At 37.2% G+C, this 19,638-nt stretch overlaps 8 protein-coding genes across 8 annotated transcripts, besides 1 other annotated feature; 4 read left to right on the top strand and 4 right to left on the bottom strand.

Annotated features, from left to right (window-relative positions):
- Positions 1–308: 308 nt before the first annotated feature.
- Positions 309–1,350, top strand: RPS4A (40S ribosomal protein eS4 RPS4A; the record flags this gene model as incomplete). Its single annotated transcript, NM_001181803.3, has 2 exons — positions 309–322; positions 579–1,350. 2 exons carry the CDS (start codon positions 309–311, stop codon positions 1,348–1,350), a joined length of 786 nt encoding a protein of 261 aa, NP_012679.3.
- A 335-nt stretch (positions 1,351–1,685) lies between these two features.
- Positions 1,686–2,495, bottom strand: MGM101 (Mgm101p; the record flags this gene model as incomplete). Its single annotated transcript, NM_001181802.1, has 1 exon — positions 1,686–2,495. One exon carries the CDS (start codon positions 2,493–2,495, stop codon positions 1,686–1,688), a length of 810 nt encoding a protein of 269 aa, NP_012678.1.
- Positions 2,496–2,762: 267 nt separating this feature from the next.
- On the top strand, positions 2,763–5,051 carry PMT4 (dolichyl-phosphate-mannose-protein mannosyltransferase; the record flags this gene model as incomplete). The annotated part of the gene is made up of 1 exon (NM_001181801.1): positions 2,763–5,051. The coding sequence occupies one exon, from the start codon at positions 2,763–2,765 to the stop codon at positions 5,049–5,051; it is 2,289 nt and encodes a 762-aa protein (NP_012677.1).
- Positions 5,052–5,207: 156 nt separating this feature from the next.
- YJR142W (uncharacterized protein) lies at positions 5,208–6,236 on the bottom strand (the record flags this gene model as incomplete). The annotated part of the gene is made up of 1 exon (NM_001181800.3): positions 5,208–6,236. One exon carries the CDS (start codon positions 6,234–6,236, stop codon positions 5,208–5,210), a length of 1,029 nt encoding a protein of 342 aa, NP_012676.3.
- A 191-nt stretch (positions 6,237–6,427) lies between these two features.
- Positions 6,428–7,471, bottom strand: IPA1 (putative polyadenylation protein; the record flags this gene model as incomplete). Its single annotated transcript, NM_001181799.1, has 1 exon — positions 6,428–7,471. The coding sequence occupies one exon, from the start codon at positions 7,469–7,471 to the stop codon at positions 6,428–6,430; it is 1,044 nt and encodes a 347-aa protein (NP_012675.1).
- A 209-nt stretch (positions 7,472–7,680) lies between these two features.
- On the top strand, positions 7,681–12,627 carry HIR3 (Hir3p; the record flags this gene model as incomplete). The annotated part of the gene is made up of 1 exon (NM_001181798.1): positions 7,681–12,627. The coding sequence occupies one exon, from the start codon at positions 7,681–7,683 to the stop codon at positions 12,625–12,627; it is 4,947 nt and encodes a 1,648-aa protein (NP_012674.1).
- A 225-nt stretch (positions 12,628–12,852) lies between these two features.
- On the top strand, positions 12,853–13,932 carry HOM6 (homoserine dehydrogenase; the record flags this gene model as incomplete). Its single annotated transcript, NM_001181797.3, has 1 exon — positions 12,853–13,932. One exon carries the CDS (start codon positions 12,853–12,855, stop codon positions 13,930–13,932), a length of 1,080 nt encoding a protein of 359 aa, NP_012673.3.
- A 123-nt stretch (positions 13,933–14,055) lies between these two features.
- On the bottom strand, positions 14,056–18,810 carry IML1 (GTPase-activating protein IML1; the record flags this gene model as incomplete). The annotated part of the gene is made up of 1 exon (NM_001181796.2): positions 14,056–18,810. One exon carries the CDS (start codon positions 18,808–18,810, stop codon positions 14,056–14,058), a length of 4,755 nt encoding a protein of 1,584 aa, NP_012672.1.
- Positions 18,811–19,278: 468 nt separating this feature from the next.
- Positions 19,279–19,368: an origin of replication (ARS1021; Autonomously Replicating Sequence).
- Positions 19,369–19,638: the final 270 nt, after the last annotated feature.

Here is a 19,638-nt window from a genome sequence, read left to right as displayed (position 1 = left end):
ACTGTCGTTTTCCGTTATTTTTTTCGGTGACATCAGTTGAAAGTAGCAGCGGCCTAGGCCGGGAGGCCGTGTAGCTCTTTGTAGTCGTGGTAAGGGGGAGTAGCAATTCACTTAGTACGTGGTCTTGGAGTTAGGCTGGCTCGGACTGGCCCTGGCAAGTCCTGTTCTGTGTGGTAGTATTGAAATTTCAGAGATTGTCGGCAATACTAGTATATTAAAAATTATACTATAATTTAATCTAGTGTTGAAATACTTTCTTATATAGCGATTTTTCTGCCCAAAACAAACCAAAGAATCAATACGCAAAGATGGCTAGAGGACCGTATGTTTGACTATAGACTTTGATTATAATTACGCAAGGATGAGAAGAATGATAGACAAGAAACAAGTGGAGTCTTAACCAAACGAATAGGAACAACAATGAACCAGTTTATGTCCATTTAATTTTAGATCATCCTGGGATTGTACAAATATTTTACGAGTAATGATTTACTAACGAGCACAATGAAAAAAATAAAATGTCTGTATCTTCATTATACATTCATTTTTGCCCTTTTTTCTCATTTTTTTCCGTACAGAAAGAAGCATCTAAAAAGATTAGCAGCTCCACACCACTGGTTATTGGACAAGTTGTCCGGTTGTTACGCCCCAAGACCATCTGCTGGTCCACACAAATTGCGTGAATCCTTGCCATTGATTGTCTTTCTAAGAAACAGATTAAAGTATGCTTTGAACGGCCGTGAAGTCAAGGCTATCTTGATGCAACGTCACGTTAAAGTGGACGGTAAGGTTAGAACCGACACTACCTACCCAGCTGGTTTCATGGATGTCATCACTCTAGATGCCACCAATGAAAACTTCAGATTGGTCTACGATGTCAAGGGTAGATTCGCTGTCCACCGTATCACCGATGAAGAAGCTTCTTACAAGTTGGGTAAGGTCAAGAAGGTTCAATTAGGTAAGAAGGGTGTTCCATACGTTGTTACCCACGATGGTAGAACTATCAGATACCCAGACCCAAACATCAAGGTCAATGACACTGTTAAGATCGACTTGGCCTCTGGTAAGATTACTGATTTCATCAAGTTCGATGCCGGTAAGTTGGTTTACGTTACTGGTGGTCGTAACTTGGGTCGTATCGGTACTATCGTTCACAAGGAAAGACACGATGGTGGTTTCGATTTAGTTCACATCAAGGACTCCTTGGACAACACTTTCGTCACTAGATTGAACAATGTCTTCGTCATCGGTGAACAAGGTAAGCCTTACATTTCTTTGCCAAAGGGTAAGGGTATCAAGTTGTCTATTGCTGAAGAACGTGACAGAAGAAGAGCTCAACAAGGTTTATAAATTTCATAACAACTTAATTATTTTCTTCTTTTGTATATCTCCATTAATGTTTATTAGAAATTGAATTTTAAAATAATACATCGTATCTTCCTTTTTCGACTGGCAGTAATATAACGTATAATATATATATTAGGTGTGTGTATATATATCCGTATTGTAATATTGATAGTAAAAATACGCTAACCCTGAAATAGAAGGCGTATGATAAGACGTACTGACACTACGCACTACCACAATATATGCGTATGTGTGTGTGTGTGTGTGTGTGTGTGTGTGTGTGATTGTATTGGAATATATATACTTACTAAAATTAGCTTATATGGTTCGCATATTGACTATTTATAAGGATATTCAACTTGTCTGTCCTTTCTTAACCAAATTTTCTTCTTTCTCTTGGTGGTAACATGTTCCACAAACTTCTCAGTACAATGATCCACTTTGAATTTCTTTATGAAAACAGGGTCCCATAATTCAGAACCGACGCCGAGATCTTTGCAACACCTCATTAATGCATTACTTTTGCAACCTTCTGTAGCAGTTGGTATGCCGGCTTCGTTGAAATAGTCTTGTTCGCCTCTTGCCACACTGATCAATTGACCATGGCAAATAAGACCGTACTCCCTAGTGACCAGCTTGGATGTCACTATTGTTTGTGATCTTGGCACTAGCCCCCAACCGCCTGCGCCAAAAGCTTTGTTCAGTATTCTACGGTATTTAATTTCAGGCAAGTATATCAAACCATCTGGCTTGATTTCTATATCCTTAGGGTCCAGAGGCTCGATTAGATCCTTTTGCACTTTTGCTTCAAAGGGCTTCATACCTAGGCCATACCATGAAGTATACCAGTCAATGTCTCCCTTGACTTGCTTATAACTATTGTTCAAAGAATCATCGGCGGTGCTGCGGGTTTCCAAAGGGGTCCCGCCGAGTTTAGAGTTAATGCCGCTTGAATATTCCTTCATGTGGCTTCCATTGCCAGCTTCCGATTTTGTTGCAAATACAGGCTTGGTTTCGGTACTGTTGAAACTTTTCCTCACTGCACCGGCTGTTGCGGTGTTACTAGTGCCGGTACTCACCACGGTTCTTTTTTGGCAAAATTGAGCAGCATGCGATACACATCCTCTAACCTTGAAAATGCTTTTCATCGTACGCTGATCTTCCTACTTGTCCTTTCTTTCCTTTTTTAGTCTCTACCGTCTTTTTAAATAGTTTCTTCCATTATTCTGTCGATAAATTTCGTGATGTTATTCGTGTATTTCTTGACAAAAAAAATAAAAAATGAAAAATATGCATAATGAAACGCGCTTTATCAAAACTACTCACTCGAATCCTTACTTCTATATTAACTGTACTAAGAAGTTTGTCGATACATATTTTACCAAGATATTTTCTGACAGTCCACAGAAGTACAGATGTCTGTGCCCAAAAAACGTAACCATGGGAAGTTACCACCTTCCACTAAGGACGTAGACGATCCTTCGTTGAAGTACACGAAGGCCGCGCCTAAATGTGAACAAGTTGCTGAACATTGGCTCTTGCAGCCACTACCGGAACCGGAATCACGTTATAGCTTTTGGGTAACAATTGTTACCTTATTAGCGTTTGCTGCTAGATTTTATAAGATCTGGTATCCAAAAGAAGTTGTTTTTGATGAGGTACATTTCGGGAAATTTGCATCGTATTACTTAGAAAGGTCTTATTTCTTTGACGTTCATCCCCCTTTTGCTAAGATGATGATTGCCTTCATTGGTTGGTTATGTGGCTATGATGGTTCCTTTAAGTTTGATGAGATTGGGTATTCTTATGAAACTCATCCAGCTCCATATATCGCGTACCGTTCTTTCAACGCGATATTGGGCACATTGACTGTACCAATTATGTTCAACACTTTGAAGGAACTGAATTTCAGGGCTATTACATGTGCGTTTGCATCTCTCTTGGTTGCAATCGATACTGCGCATGTTACAGAAACTAGGCTGATTTTACTGGATGCCATCTTGATTATTTCTATTGCTGCTACTATGTATTGTTACGTTCGTTTCTACAAGTGCCAATTGCGTCAACCTTTTACATGGAGTTGGTATATTTGGTTACACGCTACTGGTTTGTCTTTATCCTTCGTGATTTCCACAAAATATGTTGGTGTTATGACATATTCCGCTATTGGTTTTGCTGCTGTGGTCAACTTATGGCAATTACTGGACATCAAGGCGGGTTTGTCCTTGAGGCAGTTCATGAGACATTTTAGTAAAAGGCTGAATGGTTTAGTTTTGATTCCATTTGTGATTTACTTGTTTTGGTTCTGGGTTCATTTCACCGTTTTGAATACTTCAGGTCCTGGCGACGCATTTATGTCTGCTGAATTTCAAGAAACACTTAAGGACTCTCCCTTAAGTGTTGACTCTAAAACCGTCAATTATTTTGATATTATCACTATCAAACATCAAGATACTGACGCATTCTTACATTCTCACTTGGCACGTTACCCACAACGGTATGAAGATGGTCGTATCTCATCCGCTGGTCAACAAGTTACTGGTTACACGCATCCTGACTTCAACAATCAATGGGAAGTGTTACCACCCCATGGCAGTGATGTCGGTAAAGGACAAGCTGTTCTATTGAACCAGCATATAAGATTGAGACATGTAGCCACCGATACCTACTTGTTAGCCCATGATGTCGCCTCCCCATTTTACCCTACCAATGAAGAAATCACTACAGTAACTTTAGAAGAAGGTGATGGGGAATTATATCCTGAAACACTTTTTGCATTCCAACCACTGAAAAAATCAGATGAAGGTCACGTTTTAAAGAGTAAAACGGTTTCTTTCCGTCTTTTCCACGTTGATACCTCCGTAGCTTTGTGGACTCACAACGACGAGTTGTTACCGGATTGGGGGTTCCAACAACAAGAAATTAATGGTAACAAAAAAGTTATTGATCCTTCAAATAACTGGGTTGTTGATGAAATTGTTAACCTGGACGAGGTTCGGAAGGTATATATTCCGAAGGTTGTTAAGCCATTACCATTCTTGAAGAAATGGATTGAAACTCAAAAATCTATGTTCGAACATAACAATAAACTATCATCAGAGCATCCATTTGCCTCTGAACCTTACAGTTGGCCCGGTAGTTTAAGTGGTGTTTCGTTCTGGACCAACGGTGACGAAAAGAAGCAAATATATTTCATTGGTAACATCATTGGGTGGTGGTTCCAAGTCATATCATTGGCTGTTTTTGTTGGCATTATCGTGGCCGATTTAATTACTAGACATCGTGGCTATTATGCCCTAAACAAGATGACCAGAGAAAAGCTGTATGGCCCATTGATGTTTTTCTTCGTCTCCTGGTGCTGTCATTATTTTCCATTCTTTTTAATGGCGCGTCAAAAGTTTTTGCATCATTACTTACCAGCTCATTTAATCGCGTGCTTATTCTCAGGAGCACTATGGGAAGTAATTTTCAGTGATTGCAAATCATTGGATTTGGAGAAAGACGAGGATATTTCAGGTGCATCATATGAACGGAACCCTAAGGTCTACGTTAAACCCTATACCGTCTTCTTGGTGTGTGTCTCCTGTGCTGTTGCGTGGTTTTTTGTATACTTTTCACCACTAGTGTATGGAGATGTCAGCTTGTCACCATCGGAAGTTGTTTCTAGAGAGTGGTTTGACATAGAATTAAATTTCTCCAAGTAACTTTTTCTGTTCACTAACCACAAACGAACTGAACGCCTTCCTCCGTTTAGTGACAAAATAGAGTACTTTTGATCTTAGATAGTATGTACCTAGATGTGTATATATGAAAAAAATTCTTTATATTTGTTTAGATATCAACCGGTAACCTCTTGAATGTTAATTCAAGGTGGGGAATGGTAACCTTCTGTGCATTCTAGTTACTAGTTCAAGATAATTGGGCTCATTTTCTGGAGTGATGTAGCCATGTCTAATCAAGAAATCTACCATTACCAATGCACAATTTGGTTTGAACTCTTTTTTTCTTAAAGCATTAATCGTCTCTTGCAGGCTGAATAAATTGAAACTCTCGACTTCACCATCGTTTGGTTTTGGAATGATGTCTTCGCTGAGTTTTAGATCGTATACATATTGTACTTCCCCTACGATAAAATCTGATTCCTTATTGAACTTCGTTACAGAAATATCACCCGTAAAGTAAAGGTAGGAAACTGAACCAGTTGCTTTAATGTTATCCTCAATAACACTCTTTTCTAGATTGGCTTCCTCCATGCTTTCTTTCAAAACTGTTTCATAGATACCATAAGGATAACCTAATCCCCCGGCGATAATGTTGTCAAGCATTAGCGGCCATGTTTGTTTCGTTTTAGATCTTCTTGGAACCCAAAACTGAACTTTTTTTGACTTTGGATCTAGCACATAACCATTAATATGAATCCCGTAGGTAATTATACCAAGAACACCTGCTACTGCACGCTCAACCAGTACATAGGGTTTTTTATTAACCCAAACGGCATATTTCTCGTTTCTCCAGCCCTTCACACCACTCAAGGATGATTCTAAATACATTTTACGAGCCAATTGGTCAATTAGATTGTTTCTATGATCAAAATCTTCACTTTTAAACCTTAACTCATGTCTAGATTCATCTAATTGGAAGGTTTCTTCGAAGATTTCCGAGCAAACAGTCTCCATTTCATTTATCGCAAATTTCAACACGAAACCGATCTTTGTGCCATCGTGTGTACACATATAGTAAATGCCCTCTTTGAAATTTTTGTAATTCTCGAAGTCTAATGGTAAAGGGTCTACGCGGTCCATAATCTCCAGGAAAGAGAACCCCTCTAGATCATCCTCCTGTGTCCTCACTAAAACTTCCAAGCCTTTAGATGATTTCTCGACCTTCATTGTATTAAAAGCGTTTGTTTCACTTTCGTTCCCAAGAAAGCCCCTATATTTAGTAATATAACAAACGCTATTGTTGTGCAATTCTTCGGCCAACGAAGTTAATTCTACAACTGTATGTTAAAAAAAAAAAGAAGCTATTTATTACTTGATGACAATATTTGTACAAATTTGAAAGAGAATGGTTCTTAAAATTAGATTAGTGATGTATAGCTAATGGTCCATTCACCAATTTTTTTCATGCTTGAGGGTAAAAGTGCATTAGTATGTTGAAGGGCGCTGTAAAAAGCATTAAACGATGTTTCTTGGAAATCTAATTCCTCGACGACTTGTCGATTGAGACATCGATTTATTGTGGTAACGCTGTTTGTGTAAAGCAACTTCATCGCTCTCTTGAAGCTTTTGTTTCCCGTCAATGTGACTCCAATGTCAACGGAAAATATCCAAACTAGCAATGATTCCGTTTTACATTTTACTAGTACGTAACGACAAGAGTTTGCCTTAACTACGTTTATTAAAGAAATTGTAATGTCACATTCTGGAGGAAATTTGTATGTGTTTCCACTGCGTATTAACTGCAGTTTCCATTTGTGTAGTTTATAAAGCGAACCAGCAGTTACTTGGCCTAACACTGCTGAGCACTTTATGCATAAAACATTATCATTTTCCTTTGTAGTCGCTACATTTTCAAAAGTCGCAGGAGTGCCTTGAAAATAAGAGCTTCCAATTAAAATTTCGTTTTTAGATGGTTTTAGCGTTTCAAATCTTGTGTAGGAAGACTTGTCTTCCTTAACATCGGGTTTGTGGCAATGCCAATAATCCATTAACTCGAACCAAAACTCTGAAGGCATATCATTCAAAACTTGACAGTTATCTTTGCTTATAATTTTTTGCTTACAGTTAAGACATTCTATCGAGAAATCAGAATCTGAGCGAAGCTCTTCTTTAGTCCATCTTCCATCTGGAAGCGACATGATAGAACTGTCATATATCTTAGAGGATTTGCTTCTTAACTTCGTCATCCATTCTAAGTCTTTACCTCTGTTTTTGAACTTGTAAGAAGCGTCTACTTTTTCTTCAACTTCTACTGGAAGTAAAATATCTTCAACTTGTTCTTCATCACCAGATATGCTCATGAGTGTGTCCTTCAAGTTCTTTATCTCCACCTGCTTCCAACCTTCTACTACCACTGAAATGCTCTGTATCCTTGGTAACCATTCTACCACATATTGAACCATCACCCTTGCATTTGTTTCTCTCTTTGTTTTCTTGACTTTCCTTTTCTTTACTTCGATTTAACAGCTTGTTACTATGTGCCATCGCGAAATTATTTATTGAATTGTTTACGTTGGGAAGAGCAGAAATACAAATAGACGGTAGCAAGGCAGGTCCGTAAAGGCACTTTAAGGAGTTAGAACCTCAACACAGATTCTAGATAAAGCTTATTATGTCTATGTTCAATGCCCTCAATTCAAACATCGAAGGTGAACAATATGAAGCAGAGGAGCATTCAAGAGAGCTTCAAATAGAACAGAGTTTTAATATTTTGCAGGACGCTCTGATTGATCTAAAAAACAAGGACTTCGAAAAGTCGGACAGCAAATTCCAAGAGCTCTTCCAGATTGATGTCGTCAAGCCTGATAGGTGGGGCATGTATCGCAATTCTTCTCCTACGCTAGATAACCTGCGATATCTATGTTATAGGAACAGAGGGATGTACTATCATCTGTATTTGGAGAATAACTATGAAAGGTTGAACTCACAAGAACTAGTTAATTGTATTTTAAAAGCAGTTGAGAACTTGGTTGAGTCTATTCAACATAGCGATGCTGATTTTGCAGTTACAGATTTGCTGGCTCGCATCTTCAAGAGCTTTAATAGTGTCAAGTTGGAACGTTTAATATCAGAATATGAATTCACTAAGCAGGAAAATCTTTCACTTTTGTTGGGGCGACATCGTAAATTTCTTTTGAACGATTTGACTCTGATGATGAATAACTACGTAGAACTCACGAACAAACTATTAGTCCCCAACTTATCGGATAACACAATCTTTGAGAGATATCATTTGGAGAAGTACAAAGATATTAAGCCGGAACCACTAGCTTTTGGTCCAATTCTTTCTAGAATATCAGAAATGAAAAAGCAAGATGAGGAAATAATGAAAAAGCTGGACGTGTTTAATGTCACTTTGAATGAAGAATCATGGGATGAAGTTGCGAAGGCTTTGAAAAACTTACTACCCAGCGTTAAAACATCGTCTCTTATTGGAAGGAATATGGATCCGTATAACGAAATTGAAGAACCTATTGAAGCGGTTAAGTTTGAACTATCGGAAGCAATTAATAATACACCATCTTTAGATAGAGAGTCTGAGCGACAAGAAGAAGAGCAAGATAATGAGAGTGTACGAGCAGATGATAAGAGTGGGAATTTAGCTCCATCGGATATCCAAACTAATGAAGAAGCAAGGCCTAACAAGAGAACTGATGAACATATCGATAGCACGAAGCCTCTTCAAAGAAGTAGTAAACGCTTTAAAGAAAGAGAACAAGAAAACTCAAAAGAGCTTGTTATGGACGTTCATAAAAGATTTTTTGGTGAGTTCAACACGTTGTTGTCATATATTCACATTCTACCCTTTTGCGATTTTGACACATTTGCTTCCAAATTTATCATTGGCTCTAGTGACAAACAACCCGAAAAATTTATTCCCTATACTGATCTCTATGAATGTTTGAAATCTTGGAGTAGTAGATATACTGATATTTTTAACCAAAATGACTACTTGTCCAGTGGTTCTAACGAAAATGAGGAATTATTCCAACTAAATGCGCTCCTGAAATCTAATGCATTTGATGATAAGGAGAGCTTTCCTAGATATTTAAATGATTTGGACTCGGATCACATCAGATCTTTTATTTCCGAAGTGAATGCAGGCAATCTTCACTTCCATCAAGTGCGTTTGAAATTATTATTCAAATTGCTTGGAACTTACGATGAAGGAAACGGAAGGCGTCTCATTATAGACTACCTTTGGGAGTCTCAGCTTCTAAAAATTGTTTTATGGTTTGTATTTGGAATCGAATCGAACATTTTTGCACTTATTAACAAAAACAAAAGGCAATGCAAATATTTGGCTTTATCGATTTACGAACTTCTTGTTAACCATTTAGGGAATATTGTGGAGGAAATCACAAATAAACGGATTCAAGGACATAAGTCAGCAGACCTAAAAAGTCAAAGAAATAAAGTCGAGAAAAGAATAAGGTCGTGGCATACTCTGTTAGAACAAATTGCTGACGAAAAAGATAAAGAACTGTATGTACATTTTCAATGGACGCATTACTGCTTCTTGCAATATACATGTGATATAGTCGATAGCAGACTCTCTGAAACTTTGACGTCTTTAGAAAATACTATAAAGGATTCAGATTCTTCTTTAGACATTGCCTATCCGAATTACCGTCATATACCGGCACTAAACCTAAACACAGTTCAATCCCAGAAAAGGAAAATAAGAATAATACAAAACATAACAGTCGAAGATATATCTGAAGACACGAACTCTGACACTCATTCAGAAAATCATCTAGAGACACTAGAAAAAGTCCTTTTACATATATTACACCCTTCGACTAATCATTCAAATATTGATGAGGAGATGGTTTCCTTTATTTTCAACTCACCATTTTTATTGAAAATTAGACTTTGGGGCGTTCTCTTTTCGTCATATGTCAAAAAATCCAGTATACAGGATGTTCAAAGAATTTATTTCCACGTACTTGATTTTATGAAGGGCGCATTGACGTCACCTGTCTACAAAGAATCGAACCCACACGGAAGGCACCAAATGTTATTAACAGTGTTGACAGCAATTGGCTATCTCTCAAGCCAACTGACAGCGATACTAAATTCAAATAGGTGGGAAAGCAGCGATTTTGTCTTGGAGGACTATATGTTTGAAAAGCTGCTGCAAACATTCTTCTTCTTTTATACTGTCCTTTTCTATGAAAGCTCTGCGGTTAACGACGTTTCTAATAAGTCTTTTTTCAAAAGAGCATCGAAATCATCAGGGAAAATGAAGGATATAATGATAGATTTAGCGACGTTGATACTTTATTATTATGATTTACAAGCAAAGCTCAGGACACCTGCTGAACAAGGTATTGAAACAACGGAACTAATTTGGTCCTTACACACTCTTTTTGGACATTTCCATTTTTGTGATGCATCAAATGGAAAGTTCCTAGATTTAGCTGAAAAACTATTGTGCCAGTTCATTAATAATGATTCTTTTTTACAATTGAAGCAAATACTGTGGTGTAGATATCACTACGCGATAGCTAGTGATAACTTCAGTCCTGATCTGCATGATACAAAAGCGGTAGAGATGGAAAAGATACACTCTTTGCCTTTAGGTACATATCTAATCAAATTACAGTATCAAAATAAGAACCCTTACCTGTCGTCGTCAAAGACCACCCTAAAACAGATAATGGATAATATTATAGAAAAAATTGGCGACCCATCAACGCTGGACAATCATATCATATCTAGAAACTCATTTCTATTAAATGAATATTTATCAAGGCCAATAACGGCAGACTTGTTGAAGCATACATTTTCTGGTGCAACAAGTTTGTATTTAACTTCTCCAAACGACGAGTTACAGCAAGGCATGACAGCCGGCTTGTTCTACGTATCCAGCTTACAGTCCCTGGGTTTGTATAAAATGAGAAAGAAGTCTATGCAAGCAAGACCTTCTGAATTAGACTCCATTATCAGAATGTTAAAGAATGACATTATATACAACACAAACCGTTTCGAAAGTTGGATATTACTCGGAAAGTGTTACAGTTATATTGTTGAAGATGATTTAATATGGACCTCAGATAAGATCACTGTCCCTGAGAAAAAAGATGTTATTGCTTTGACTCAAAGAAAGGCAATATTGTGTTATTTAATGGCCATTTCCATTTATTATAGTAAGTTGGATCGAACTATTGACGATAAAAAGATTATATTGGAGGCATTGGATGACTTAGGATCTATGCTGATTAGCGGCTACTATAATCCCATGAATAAGCTTTGTTTTAGCTGGAAAAGCAGTGCTGAGAATACAATGAGATTGTCTGAAACCGGTGAAGTAGTAATGGAAAAAACTAAGAAAATCACCACAATCTCAGACTTTAACATCGAGCAAAGTATATTTTTATGTTTTAATAGGGCTTGTTCTTTATCCGGCGATATCAAGTCACAGGACGATGTATTCGTGTTGAATTGGTCTAGTTTTTACAATCTGGCCAAGTTCTTTTTCAAAACAGATGGTGGTAATAATTGTAAATTAGTTGCCAAATATATTACTCAGGGTTGCCAAATAGCTTATGAGTCATCACCTGCTAAAGATCCGATCATAGAACCCCATTATCTGTTAGTTAATGCTTGTTACAAGTGGGTAAAAAGAGGCGTCATAGGTGTTAACGAAGCTCTGACCTTACTGTCTAAAGATAACCAATTCTTCCAGGAACAAGAGGAATTTTGGGTCAACGACGAAGGTCTTGCATGGGATTATCAAGAAAAATTCTTTTTTGACAAAATCATAAGACTACTTCGCCATTTACTATCTGTTGATAAAAAAAAATGGCAGCACAGACCTCGTTACAGAATAGCGCGCATATTGTTTGACGATTTGGGTGATGTGAACGGTGCTTTGGAGGAGATGGATAGCTTAATATCCGCAAAAAGTATAAACAAAAACTTGGTCAATATATGGAAACCAGATTTTGAAAGGCCAGGGAAACATTTCATCTATACTTACCAGTACCTGGTTTTGTATTTGGATTTACTCTTCGCAATAAAAGACTTCAATACAACAGGTCTTGTTATAAAAAAGCTAAGGCGATTTGGTTCTGGAACTGTGAACGTAAACGAACTATTAGAGCGTGCCATTAATGTGTACACGCAAAGTGCCAAAATCAAGCTGCAATTGCAAGACAAGAGCTACGTGGAGCAAATCCTTCCAACCTTGAACTACCAAGAATTCCTGAAGATTAGTGAGCAACTGAACCAAGTTTTCGACCAAGGAAAGTACCCTGAAGAAATATCATCCGGGTTAAAACTTGCTTTCCAGTTGAAAAAGGGACATAGCGGAATTGCATTTGACAGCGTTTGCTTGGGCATTTATTTCGAGTATCTCTATTTTCCTCTAGCTCGACAGGATCAATCCCTCACAGACGTGAACGATGAAAACAATCCAGCACTACCGTCATCAGGTTCTGTGACATCAAAAAGCACTCCAGACCCTACTTCTAAGCCAAGTGCAATTAAGAAACGTGTTACAAAGAAGGAAGTCTTCGATAGAGTGAGGCTATTAGTGGATAAGATCACGTGAGTTTTTCAATAACGCACATGGTGGTGTACGGGTGTGTTGATGACCATATTTTGGAAGAAGTGTGCCCTGGTGGTAAAGTTGGGTTGAATGGAACAGAAATGTATAAAGAATATGTAAATATTGCGGTTAGCGATAGACAATTTGTTGAAGCTAAATCTTCTGTGTGTGTACTCAGGACTGTTTTAAGAACGTAGATAGTATCATCAATCGAATAATAAAAAAAAAATGAGCACTAAAGTTGTTAATGTTGCCGTTATCGGTGCCGGTGTTGTTGGTTCAGCTTTCTTGGATCAATTGTTAGCCATGAAGTCTACCATTACTTACAATCTAGTTCTTTTGGCTGAAGCTGAGCGTTCTTTAATCTCCAAGGACTTTTCTCCATTAAATGTTGGTTCTGATTGGAAGGCTGCTTTAGCAGCCTCCACTACTAAAACGTTGCCTTTGGATGATTTAATTGCTCATTTGAAGACTTCACCTAAGCCAGTCATTTTGGTTGATAACACTTCCAGCGCTTACATTGCTGGTTTTTACACTAAGTTTGTCGAAAATGGTATTTCCATTGCTACTCCAAACAAGAAGGCCTTTTCCTCTGATTTGGCTACCTGGAAGGCTCTTTTCTCAAATAAGCCAACTAACGGTTTTGTCTATCATGAAGCTACCGTCGGTGCTGGTTTGCCTATCATCAGTTTCTTAAGAGAAATTATTCAAACCGGTGACGAAGTTGAAAAAATTGAAGGTATCTTCTCTGGTACTCTATCTTATATTTTCAACGAGTTCTCCACTAGTCAAGCTAACGACGTCAAATTCTCTGATGTTGTCAAAGTTGCTAAAAAATTGGGTTATACTGAACCAGATCCAAGAGATGATTTGAATGGGTTGGATGTTGCTAGAAAGGTTACCATTGTTGGTAGGATATCTGGTGTGGAAGTTGAATCTCCAACTTCCTTCCCTGTCCAGTCTTTGATTCCAAAACCATTGGAATCTGTCAAGTCTGCTGATGAATTCTTGGAAAAATTATCTGATTACGATAAAGATTTGACTCAATTGAAGAAGGAAGCTGCCACTGAAAATAAGGTATTGAGATTCATTGGTAAAGTCGATGTTGCCACCAAATCTGTGTCTGTAGGAATTGAAAAGTACGATTACTCACACCCATTCGCATCATTGAAGGGATCAGATAACGTTATTTCCATCAAGACTAAGCGTTACACCAATCCTGTTGTCATTCAAGGTGCCGGTGCCGGTGCTGCCGTTACTGCCGCTGGTGTTTTGGGTGATGTTATCAAGATTGCTCAAAGACTTTAGATCAGTAAACAGACATATAAAAACATAGGTATATTTATATATAAATAGATAACATTATGCTTTACTATCCACGTTCGAATATTATTTACTTTGTGAAGAAACTCATCCATGTCATGGGGCTACTCAATCTTCTACAATCTTTCCTGTAATCCACATTTCCTTTGCGTCAAGGAAAATTGACCTTAACTTCTGATAGTCCAAGCAAGTTGATTTGAAATTTAGGATCACTTTTTGAGCATCTAATGAAGAGCTTGAAGCAGAATGAATTTTCCCGATTATGTTTCCCGGATTCACTCTGGATATATAAATGTTGTTAGGAGCTAAAAATAGGCAGCCATTTTCCCTCAATTCCGCGACGTAAGCACCCGTATGATGAATATATTGAACATATTTGAACTGTGGTTTGCCCCATGAATACATGATGTCAAACTCTATATCTTGATTTTGTAAAAATTTGGATGCCCTATTGTCTAATAAAAACCCAGATGCCTTTAAAAGATAAACGTGGTAGTAGAATTTGCTTTTAGCGAAAAGCTCCCTATCCTTGAACTCAGGATCTTCCCAAGGATTGATAGCTAACTTAATTTCCACAAAAGAGTGAAATGGATTGACCGAAGGGATAGTACAAAGTTCTTCCCAAGGAATTTCAATCATTTTCAAACCGTACCTTTCGCATAACCTTGACCAGTTCCCAACCAAATCATCGATCAATTTTGGGGTGGTAGTCAACCATTCCAATCTTATGTGAAAACAGTGGTCGGGGTTATGAACTCTGTCATAATGGACTGTACACGATTCTTGTTTCGAGGATTTTCCCGCGGGATCAACATCGATAACAAGAGAGTTACTCAGCATTAAAATAGGGCGTGATGGCTCTTTGGCGTCAGCAACTGAAGCATTCGAAGCGCTTATAGCAGGTACTACTGAAGAAAAAGGAGTCATAGCGCTTGGATCGTTTGAGCTACCAGTGGATGCTTTTCTCAACATCTGCTTTGGATCGGATAATGTAGAGCGATGGGAGTTTGTTTTTTCTAGTTTATTAGTGTCCATTACGTATTCAGGTGAGAACTGGTAAAAGTAGTGCCCGTCCAAAAAATTGTGCTTATTTAAAACGTGAACAAATAATCCCTCTTTCATCACCTTCTGCCCATATTTAATTGCATCTTCTCGAGTATCTATATCAGAGAAGTTTCTTATGAGCCAATTAACCATCTCCGAGCCAACAAAACACTTTTCATGCTTTTTCCAGTGCCATTTTCTGTTGACTAAAGTAATGCGATCTTCGCCACGTTGAATTTGATACGCCAACTTGGATAGTTCTACATTTCTGTTTAAAAGGTTATTATCATTAACAAAAATTGAATCTTTAAAATTTATAGCCGAGCTTTCTAAAGATGTTTGTTGCTCATTAATGAAGTTGTAAAGCGGGCCGGTGTAAAACATAACTTCAGGCTGTATTTCTTCTCTCTTAGTTTTTCTTCCTTTTTTTTCTTTCTCTGTTCTTAGTCTTGACCTCGTTATTGAGCCAATTAATCTTCTCAAACCCTCGACTCTGATTTCTTCTGGGTTTAAAGTTTCGCTTTTACCATTGATAACCATAGAATATGTGTTGGGAGGGATATCTGTTGGTAACACCACATATTTAGCTCGAAATCCGTGCCATTTCCTATCTATTAAGTTATCGCCATAACCTGCTAGAACCTGATCAATTTGATTCCAGTTCAAAGATTCTCTTTTAACATGAAGTGGGTCAATCATAGCATCACGAAATGAGCTCTCGTATCTCGTTTTAACCAACGGAATATAACTAGGAACCTGATCAAACAAGTTTGCTTCATCTTTTCTCAAATACCTCTCCACATCAATAATTCCACTTGACGAGCATGTTATTCTGTGTATTTCAGAGTCGATCATTAGATAAAGTTTGAACGCATCATTTTGATTGAAATCTAAATACTTGTTGACTACAGTTTCACTTTCACCACTTTCCCTAGAAAGTTCTATTTTTTCTACTTGTCGGCCCACGCAGATTTGAAAACCAGTTAACAGTCGCATATAAATCATATCACGAAGTAAGTCTTTGTATGTCTGATTATATTGTTCTTGATCTGTGTTTAAAGTCACTGAGTGATTTCTGAAGATGAAGTTCCTATCAAAATCATCCTTGGATGGAAAATCAGAAATTGTGATTGGTAACTCTGCTGGGGTTGTAAAAGACCTCCATTTACTATATTTTCTGGCCACATATTTTGGCCATACATCTTTCCAACGTATAGGCAATAATTCGTTGGCAAATTCACTACTTACCGGAATGGAAGGACTTTTAATATCCACCCAAGTTTCACTTATACGATGTTTCAATTGCTGTGTGAGGCTATAAGTGTTCGAGTCATCATGTTTTGATTTTTGCCCTTCTGTAATGAAAGCAGCCTTGTCTGACATATTAGAAAGTTTAGAGGATGTTCTGGTATGTGATGAGCCTAAATATGAGGAGGGTGAACCACTCATGATTTCATTACTAGGTAGCCCAAAAATGGATAGGTTTTTCTTTATTATCAAATTTCCACGTTTACTGATAACGTTTTCATCTGCCAGGCCTTTTTGTTGTAATTTCAGGCCACTTATTTTACTTTCAGAAGATGGTAGTGGTGTATTTGAACCTAAAGGTGAGTTATCCACATCATCTCTGAGTAATGTTGACTTTATTTTTTTATTTTTACTTGTGTCTATGTTCGAAATAAATTTTGTAATTACTCTTTGAGTAAAATCTTTCAATGAGTTCCTTTTGCTTAGTCCTTTGAGCGAATCCAGCGCCAAAGATGTGTTTTGGTTATCAGCAGATCTCACAGAGACCAATGAGTCATTCATTTCGAGATTGTCATTGTTAGAAGTGGTGGGAGTGCTAATTTTATCATTTGTAGTATTACAATCATCATAAAAAGAGGCCTCTATTGTTTTTATTGATAGATCTGGTATTACGTTTGGTTTTTGAATATCCTTAATGGCTGGGAGAGCAACTTTTGGACCTCTCCATATGAATTTTGTGTTACCGTGTGTTGTTGTTGCTGTTGCCGGGATTTTCCTTGCCTTCACAACAACATCATTCTCGAAGACGGTATCAAACTTTGAATTTAATTTCTTAGATTGTTTCGTATTAGAGCCAGCGCATAAAATTTTCACCTCGAAGGCATTTTTGTCGTAATCATTCATAAACTCGGATAGTGATTTGACTTTCTTGTTCAGCTGTAAATATTCAACATCCACTTCCCGAATTAACTCATTTTCAGTAATCCCCATCATTTGTAAGTCATAAATTTTACATCTTGGAGTCCATTCTGAGTTACTCTTTTTGTCATGATCATTCCAAAAGAAAACACTTAACCAAAGCGGTACACAATGATGAAGCTTGTTCTCAAAGTCTCGGTACCTAAAAAGTGGAACTATGTGCAATGGAGCTTTTGAAAGACATATTAAATCCATCGTCATTTCAAGAGAGAGTAGTTTTTTTCCTGTTAGCCTTAATAAACTATAATCAACGTCAAATAATCCAGACCCTGGTGAAATAATCATGACGTGCGTTGTAGTGTGTCGAAGATCTAATTGCTTGAAAGGATCCGTTAAAATTGTCGTGGCAAAATTGACCAATTCGAGAAAATTCGACTTGATTACAGGTGAAAATCTTCCATTCGCTACACTGTAACCCTTATCCGTTTGCTTGTTTAATAAATCTTTTCTGATTTCCATAAATTCTTCTCTTAATGTTTCCATAATATCAACCCAATGGATAATACTGACTTGATCTACAACTATCCTAAAATAATCCTGTGAATTTTTCAAAGATTCGCCGGGTGTTAAGTCCTTGAATGATGTATCAGACAAGTCCATTGATATAGCGAAGGCTATAGTGATAGTATGGTGGGTGTCCACATCTTTCCATTTTTTGAAGATCTTCGGGAAAAATGAATTAACCATCTTTTGAAATAATTGTTCACCAGTTTCTTCGAAGTTCCACATTTCATCAGTTATTTGAATCAAAAAAATTAATCTGGCAGATTCGGACCGAAAAATTATCCTTGTTTGTTCGCCAATATATCCAGAAACAATCTTCTTACCATTTCGATAAATTCCCTTAATAGTACCTCTGATAGAGTCTAAGAATGCCAGTCTTTGATCCATAAACACACATGTATCTACCAGCTTAGATGATAGAACCCACATATCACCTCTATTTAGTAGGCAATCTTTGATATTAAACTCTACCACATCTGCCTGTAAGTCAAATTTGTTTGGTTTCAATTTTATCCATATCCTAGACCTAGAAGGCAAATCTAACAAAGTTTGCAGTTGACCCGAAAGTATTGAAACATTAGATGTTTTTGCCCTTCTTTTAGTCTCTCCGTCAAAATCTTTTGCAATAAAATAAATTTTCTTATCTCCGTTCGATGCAGATGGATTTTTGTGATATGTTTTCAATTCTACCAAATCACCAGGTTTTATATCCGGGAACTCAACTAGATTTAGCATCACTAAATTCTCGGAAAATCGGGACTCATGATAGCCTAATTCAGCTTGATACGCCTTTATTTTCAGTCCTGGAATATGATGGCGATGGACCCGTTCCCCATTGTCATAATTGTTGTCACCACCATTGTTGACGTTATCGTCATTTTCCTTATTTGAAATCAGCTTTCTGCCGGAAGCCCTTTGTTGAGAACCAAACTGCTCTTTCTTTTGTCTTAAATTTCTATTGGAACCTACTATCAAATTACCCGATGATAAGGATATGCTATTTGCGTGAGTAGTATTGCTAGTCCTTGGAGTTTGTGAATTGATGGAAGAAATTGGTCTTTGTTTCTTCCCATGCAATTTAGCGAACATCCTTAAAAAGTGTCCCTTGTCAGTGCTGAGTTATTTCCCTGCTTAAAAAGTAGTTACAGAAACAATTCGTTGTTCTGTCACTTACTATCTTTTAAACAATAATGATTAACATAGATAGTGATTCAAATAGTCACGTGATCTCTTTTAGAGAAAGGACTTAATCCGTACACAATGATTTAATTTTTCATTACCTTATAATGTGATAGTCATAATAGCAATGAAGGATTAGTAATTACCAATATAAGAGCTCTAGCACATTAGCTATGAATTTGTCAGCCGCACCAAACTAACATAAAGGTCTTACTATGTTAAAAGTTCTTGTCCTTGAATAGAAATAAATGAATGAATCTAGTACCCTTCCCCATTCACCTAAGTTGGCTAGCCATATTTTCGGAAAAAGAGTGGGAGGAACAAGATGCTAGATAAACAAATATTCATGTTATTAAGCTTAGAATTTTGGCTCTGTTTTGTTTATTTCCAGATTTCTATTTTCTGCTATTCATCCAAAATATATTTTCTCACAAAAGCTGTTAATTTGAAACTAATGTTAAACAAAACATCTCACTTCAAATTGAAGCCAAATTAGAACCTAAGTAACCAACACACGCACAACTTTCATCCCTTATCCCACTTCTTTGAAAACTTTTAGAAGCCATTGATGGTATTGTACATTTACCTATCTTAGCAGATTCCTTATTAGCCGCCGAAATGGGTAATAAGTATTATAATCACTAAATACGAAAAATTTATTCATACCAACCCGCAACATGAACTACAAACCTTTGGGTATATAATGACAAAGACGTATCAAACCAACACATAAGGCTA

The sequence above is a fragment of the Saccharomyces cerevisiae genome, chromosome X (assembly GCF_000146045.2).
Source record: "Saccharomyces cerevisiae S288C chromosome X, complete sequence".
Taxonomy (NCBI): Eukaryota; Fungi; Ascomycota; class Saccharomycetes; order Saccharomycetales; family Saccharomycetaceae; genus Saccharomyces; species Saccharomyces cerevisiae.
Note: the sequence above shows the minus strand (reverse complement) of the source record. Positions and strands in the feature narration are given on the sequence as shown.